Source organism: Marmota marmota, unplaced genomic scaffold, assembly GCF_001458135.2.
Source record: "Marmota marmota marmota unplaced genomic scaffold, marMar, whole genome shotgun sequence".
NCBI classification, from domain to species: Eukaryota; Metazoa; Chordata; class Mammalia; order Rodentia; family Sciuridae; genus Marmota; species Marmota marmota.
In genome coordinates this window covers 830,128-837,596 of record NW_025999873.1, presented here as the reverse complement: position 1 = coordinate 837,596, position 7,469 = coordinate 830,128, and the positions used below count along the sequence as shown (strand labels likewise).

The 7,469-nt window shown below is 38.1% G+C and overlaps 1 protein-coding gene across 10 annotated transcripts in view; it reads left to right on the top strand.

Annotated features, from left to right (window-relative positions):
- The window catches only part of Specc1 (sperm antigen with calponin homology and coiled-coil domains 1), a 273,402-nt gene that overhangs the window by 180,475 nt on the left and 85,458 nt on the right, over positions 1-7,469 (top strand). For all 10 annotated transcript variants that reach the window (XM_048786146.1, XM_048786182.1, XM_048786138.1 and 7 more), the window contains 2 exons: positions 4,778-4,923; positions 7,083-7,183. In XM_048786146.1, coding sequence (XP_048642103.1) covers positions 4,778-4,923; positions 7,083-7,183 — 247 coding nt within the window. The remainder of the gene's footprint in view (positions 1-4,777; positions 4,924-7,082; positions 7,184-7,469) is intronic.

The following is a 7,469-nucleotide window of genomic DNA, read 5'->3' as shown; positions in this document are numbered from 1 at the left end:
GGAGATTTGTTTTGTGCAAAACAGTAAAAAAAGTATTTTGAGAAAAGTATATTTTAGGCAAGGGCATAGAATGAGCAAAATGCAGAGGTAGGACATAAAAGGAACAAAACTTGATTATCTGGGTTGAATTCAAAAACTAGATGGGCAAGTGGAAGTCAAAGGCAGTATGCCCGAACGGCCCCAGGAGAGGCCTGGGGCAGGGTCGTTTCCAGGAGCCACAGCAATTGTAATCATGTGTTTGGCATGACCAGTCCTTTTAACAAATAATAATCTGCCAGTTGTGAATTTAACAGTGGTGTAATTCCGTGTCTCCCAAGTGGAATTACTTGGGTTTTTTAATACTTCAAAAATCATCTTGTAGGGCTGGGGATATAGCTCATTTGGTAGGCCCTGGGTTCAACCCCAGCACCAGGGGGAAAAAAAAATCATCTTGTCTTGTGTAGGAGCTCACCTATGCTTAAATTGAAATAGACTACACCAAGTCGCATCTTGATGAAGTGAATATTGTAGAAAATCAATGTCATTTGAAGACTCTGTTCTACAACCAAACAAGGAAAGCAATGAATTGGAGAGATTAAATGAAATTTTTAGAGAAAAAAATAATTATAGACATATATGCGCATGCACACACATATAAAAACTAAGGCATGTAAGGTAGACTTCCACTCTGTGAGTGGCGGACATGCGTCTCACTGTGGCTGATGGGTATGCGCGTGGTGGGTTCATGTGCCAAAGTATCTGAAAGTATCTGACCTCTGTTTGTCATATTCAGATTATTTGTTACCAGCTCCTACAAGCAAATTCTTGCATAAAAATAGTATTTATTTACTGAAATAAATATTGACATCATTTTTTAAAATGTATTTAAATAAATATAATTTTTAAATATATTTAAGATATTTAACCTTTTCTTAAATATATTTAAATTAAATTTTAAGAAGAAACTTTAGAACCTTTGTGTGCCTCCATGGAACATTCAGGCATTAAGGAAAATTTGACAAAAGCATAACCAGTGGAGCTGGATTTGCATTTCAGATTCCCTACTTAAGAGCCATGGGACCTCTGTCAAACTTTTCCTTCTAAAGTAAGGTATAATAGTATGGAATTTTATAGAAAATTAATATCAATAATGTTTTAAAGATATATGGTATACTTTCTAGCATATACAGAGAAGTTATATACACTTATTTTGCTAAAATTATAATGATTATAGTTTTATACACAGGGAGAAGATAGAAGACATTCTTTATTTCTGTTGTTTTAAATATGTCTCCTTAACACAAAATACAAAAAATTAATTTCTGTTAGTAGTGGTAGGGGAACCTATATGTTAGAATTATTGAAAGATATGTTTGTATGTAGTCATATTTACAAAATCATCTAAGTTGTACTTTTGGGTGAGAAGAGATTTTTCAAGGCATATTTGATTACATGTGTGATTTTTATTTTCAGGTTGACCTTAGAACCTAAACTCGGTCTTAAAGGCAATAACTACTCTTGAACAAATATGTACCTGATAGTGGTATCTTACAATTTTTCTTTTATTTAATGCATTTGCTGATATACACCTGGCTACATGCATTAAATGTTTCTTAATATTCTTTGTGGGATGCAGAATTCCTATTTTTTTAAAATAATATCTTCATTTTATTAATTTATTTTGATGTGCACTGAGGATAGAATCCAGTACCTTACACATGTTAGGCAAGCAGCTATACCACTGAGCTATAAGCACAGCCCCCTCTTTTTTTTGAGGTGCTGGGATTGAACCCAGGGCCTTGTGCATACAAGGCAAGCACTCTACCAACTGAGCTAAGTCCCCAGCCCTCTATTTAAAAACAGAGGAAATGTAATACTTCATTTGTTGCTGGGTTCTAACAATTCAAAAACAATCTGGTATAGGGAATTTGGGGGTTTATTTAAAAATAAAGTTCAAGCTGAGTACCTCTTAGCTGAAATTCTTGGGACCAGAAGTGTTTTGAATTTCAGATTTTTTTCACATTTTAAATACTTGCATATTCATAATTAGGTATTTTGGGAAGGGACCCAAGTCTTTACCCGAAATTCACTGATATTTCATATACATCTTATACACATAGCCTGAAGGTAATTTTATACAATATTTTTAGTGCATGTGTGCTTTACCTATACTTGTCCTATGGGGTTGTGTGGAATTTCCACTTCTGGCTTTATGTTCAGTGCTCAAAAGTCTTAGATTTTAGATAATTTTAGATCTCAGATTCTTAGATAATGGATGTTTAACTGTACTAATAAAACCAATAGGGGCTGGGGGTATAGCTCAGTTGGTAAAGTGCTTGTCTTGCAAGTCCAAGGCCCTGGGTTCAATCCCCAGCAACAACAACAACAAAAAAAAACAATAACATTCTTAACTGTTTTCTATGTTTATTCAATTCAGACTTTGTTTTGTGTATTCCTTCTACACACATGTGAGATACACACACACACACACATACATACACACAGAGTTATATGATATGGTGGGTATCTAGTGGGTATTTTTCTAATCTACTTACATAATTTGCTTAGCTTCCTCATACTGACTGATGTTGTTCTAGCCAAGAAGACTGACTGATCATTTGAAATATCATCTTTGGTATCTGAAGGCAGGGCTTTATGGTTTTCTTATGAAGTCTATGTGAGTCTTTTTAATTATCATTTGATGTTTTGAATCAAAGAGAAAATTAGGAATACCTCAACAGAAGGTAGGATCCTCCATTTTATTCTTATTTAATTAACAAGGAGTGAAATTAAAATTAATTTTTAGAAAATGATCTTCCTTAGAGATACTTTGATAGCAAGTCATTTAAGTGGACTGGTAAGAAGGTATCCTACCTTGTTGATGATCTTTGTGATAAAAAGGAGGTTTTTTTTTTTTTTTTCCCTGCTTAGACCTAACCTTATTTTATTCTTTTTCTACTGTTTGTTTGTTTGTTTTTTGAGACAGGGTGTTTTCTATGTTGCCTAGGCTGGCCTCAAGTTCCTGAACTCAAGTGATCCTCCTGCATCAGTCTCCTGAGTAGCTGGGACTGTAGGTTGTGCCATTGTGCCCAGCTCACCGTCTGGTTTTATACTGTGTAACACAAGGAGGAAATACAACAACTAACTCCTTTCAATAAACCTTTAATTTTGTTTTTAAACCAAACCCCCTACAATTTCTGATAGTTTTTTCCAAAAAAGTTTTGAGTTTGCTAATTTTGTTTTCACTCAAAAGAAAGGGAAGTCAGGTCAAGAGTGTAGGGCAGAGTGGTTTAAGTGTTTTAAATTAAAACACTGCTTCATTAAAATTTTCTCTGTTGATTACACAGCAACAGAAGAAAGCAAAGAGGATTAAGGATGAGTAAATTCAATTGCAGAAGCTTATTAAGGTTTCTTTCAGAAAGATCAGGAAATAAGTATTTTAAACTTCTACTGACCTTATTAAAATATACTGCCAGAAATATTTTATTTGATCCATTCTCATAAATTAGTCATCTTGCAAAACAGCTGTGGCAATATGATTTTTTTTTTTCAGCAGTGATTTAGCAATCAGCGGTTGGGAGTTCTTGTGTTGACTCATTCACAAGGAGATTAAATGACATGAGATGAGGAAGCCATGCATGAGAGGATAGAATCACATATTCTGTCTTTAAAAGATTCTCCTATGAGTCTGTGCAGGAATTTAGGAACCACACCAAGAACCTACCAGAAAATTTGGGTGGCCAGACACAGTGGTGCACCCTTGTAATTCCAGGGGCTCAGGAGGCTAAGGCAGAAGGATTGCAAATTCAAAGCCGGGCTCAGCAACTTATTGAGGTCCTGAGTAACTTAGCAAGACCCTATCTCAAAATAAAAAACTTTTTAAAAGGCTGAAAATGTGACTCAGTGGTTAAGTGTCCCTGGGTCCAATCCCCAACATCAAAAAGAAAAAAGAAGGAGAAAAAAAATTCTGGTGAGAGTAGAAGATTAATAGCACACAGAATTTAGAGGGTCAACAGGATATTGAAGCAGGATTCTGTTGTATATAATGTATTGCACTTTAGTTGGCTTAGGCAAAAAGATATTAAATGGCTTGCAGAGTTGTTGGGAGGGCTAAAGAAACAAGACTCCTAGCTAAGCTTCCAGGATGAGTTTCCAAAGTCCCTTATGTCTCCACCATGTTGGGGAGCCTTAAAATTAAGAGGCTGCCTGCCTAGTTGGAAAGCTACAACCACCATTGCCAATACTAGAAGCAACTTGTCTCTGTTACAGTCTGTATCACCATAGTGAATGCCCCATGCCCTGCCTCTTTCCCTGAGTTCAGGTCTCACTCCAGATCTTGCTCAAGTGTTTCTGATTGGTGGAACCTGAAATCTTAGCTGCAGGAGAGTCCCAAAATTTCATCTTTCCAACCCCTGAGTATGCTACCTGGGGTTTGGAACAAATGTCCACAAGCTAATCAGCATCTGCCATTGATAGGAAGCTAAATGTTTAAATAAACATTTAGCTTCATTTTTTCATCATTTGCAGAGTAGACTCATTTATTTAGAGGTACCATCAAGTCACTCTACATATAAACATTATTTCTGACCATTTCCTAGAGAACACCTCTTTCTGAAAATTTGAGAGTTGTATGTTATTTCCTAAAGATGCAAAGCTGATCCAGGAAACAGCATTTTAAATTTATAATCCTCCTTCCAGCTTTGTGCATTTTCTCTGTATTGGTTCTATTTCCATCCGTGTCTTTTCCCCATGGGGACATCCTCCACCTTTTCAATTTAATATGCTCTTTACTATGCAGAGCTGTGAATGAAGAATCTGAGCCCTCAGAGGTCGATGCTGCTGGCCGGTGGCATGGCGTCTACGTCACCAGAACAGCTCCAGCACCTGCAGAATCTGCAACGACTGTTAAGTCACTGATCAAGTCATTTGACTTGGGACGCTCAGGTATTTAATAGTTTTTTTCCAAAAGCAAAGCTCCACATTCAAATCATGTCTTGACACATCATCTCTGCTCCATAATGACCACCAGGGCTCTTTCTAGGTCATGCCTTGGGCAGCCACTGTATGAAGAATGCAGGAGCCCGGCAGAGGCTCAGTGAGGCCAAAACGGAGAGTCTAGCTCATAGATAAAACAAACACAGCCTCCCTTTTCTCTACACCTCTTCCCAACCTCTTAATTTCTGCTTAGCCGCCTTCTTCCTTTTCTGCTTCTTGTAGCCGTTACATTCAGATCACTACTGTTTTCCTTCTTCACATCTCCTGAGAATGAACAGCGTCAGCCAGAGGCTTTATCTTCCAGGAAACGAGGCATCCTATCTGTGCATTCATCCTTTTTGTTGGGACCCTGGCCATTCTTACCTGGCAGTGTGCTGTTAAGACTTCTTTCTACCTCATCTTGCATGTTCTGGTGCTGATTTTTTTTTTTTTTTTTTTTTTTTTTTTTTTTTGGTCATTCCTGATCTTGGTGCATTTGCACCTTTAATGTAATGGGCTGACAGATTCACAATTTTTCTTTAGTTAAACTTACCCTTAGGATATTGCCAGTTACCAGTGATGGGTTCTGCTCCCTCAAATGTTGAAGTTTGAACATTAGAGAAGCACGCTGAGGCAAGCATCTAAAGCAGGGTTTATTTACAAAGGGGTAACGGACTTTTCCTGGGAGGGAGAGGGGGCTGTACCTGGTATCCCAAAAAGCCAGGCGTTCTGCTTCCTTTGTTCTCCTGCCCTCTTCCCCTTACCTTTCTCCATCCCATGTATGTGACTAGGCCCTGGAATGCTCGGTGGGATAGCCAAAAGGTGGGAAACAGGTGGGCAGAAGGGGGAAGGGCAGGATGGTGCAGCTCCTGACACATTAATTAACAACTTTATAGCTCCCTGTAGGGAGGGACAATTCCTAGGACTGGTTATCTTGGCAACAGGTTGGAGCAGGGGCAGGTTCTTGGTAAGGACGGAGGAAGGGCTCTGGAGGAATTAACTTTTCAATCCCTCAGAGGACAATCTCCAGCTTTCCTGACTCACTCAAAATTGGCCTCCTTGATTGATCTGACTCGATTTACCTATCTATACTGACTGCCTAATTCTGGCTTCACTTATGTATATGAGAAAAATACACATTCAGACCATATATATGTAATATACAGAGTTCATTAAATTGAAGAAACAGAATGTGCATCTCTCCTCAGAAACGATCTTTCTTCCCTGACTATAACAAATATGCATTGTATTGGAGGCTTGGAATTACTAATCCTAGGATATACTTGATTGTCTCTGCTGAAATAGTTTGCAGCTAAACTGGCCTCACATATTAGGCTATACATATTCAAAGATAGGAAAGCCTCATTGAAACTGAAGTTTTGAGATGAGACTAGATTCCCCACTTCACCAGTTTTCTCTGGGTTCTTGTCTCGTAAATTTTCAAGAATAAAATCCATAGACAATCATAGATAGGAAGAATAAACAGAGCAGTATTTATTTAATAGAGAAGAAATAGAACTCCCATTATGCACGAAGAGGCCTGTTAGCAGAAAAACCTATTTTGGTGTGCTAATTTAGGAGCTTATATATGGTTCTGGTAGAGCATAGAGCAAAATCTGTGTGAAAACAGCCCCAAGGCTATGGTCTTCCAATAACATCCGTCTGGGTTTACCCTCCCATCTTTCAGTTTTCCCACTTCTGGGAACAAAAGAGTTGTCTCCAGACAACTGCAGCTTTCTCCAGGTACATTTCCACCAGGTAGCCTCCAGGTGTAGTTCCTGTTCCTGTGTTTGAATAAGACTATTGATATTCACTGTGAGTCAGATAGCACAGATAGGAAATGAATCAACAGTTAATGATTTGTGTATGGGCTTTCCTGTTCCTTTCCTCCTAGAGGAACCTTATTACATAGACATTTTCTTTTTCCTCATTTATCCTATATCCAAGACCAACTCCCACTTGGTTAGCTTTTCCCCTCACATTTCCCCAATTCACTCTAGAGAAAAGGATAGTGCACTGAACATCATGGAATATTGAAGTCACCAAAAAAGTAACAACAAATTGAGAACTATTATTTGTGATTTTTGATCTGGAACAAACATGTATATTTCAATCTCTTTCCTTGTTAGGTGGAACTGGACAGAATATTTCTGTCCATAAGACTCCCAGAAGTCCCCTAAGTGGAATACCAGTAAGGACCACTCCAGCAGCTGCTGTCTCTCCCATGCAGGTATTAGAAGGTCCCAAACAACCACTGTTTATGGCATGTTGTGTATCCTAGATGTTCTTATTTACATATATCTCTGTGGGATGGGGGGGAGAAGACAGTGTGTTCGCTTTACAAATGGGATTACATATTATTCTGACACTCATTTCACTTTAATGTGGAGCATAGATTCTGTGAGGACAGGAATTTTTTTTTTTTCTCTTACTGGGGATTGAACCCAGAGGGCGCTTAATCACTGAGCCACATCCCCAGCTCCCCTACCCCCCCTTTTTTTTTTTTTTTTGTAGTT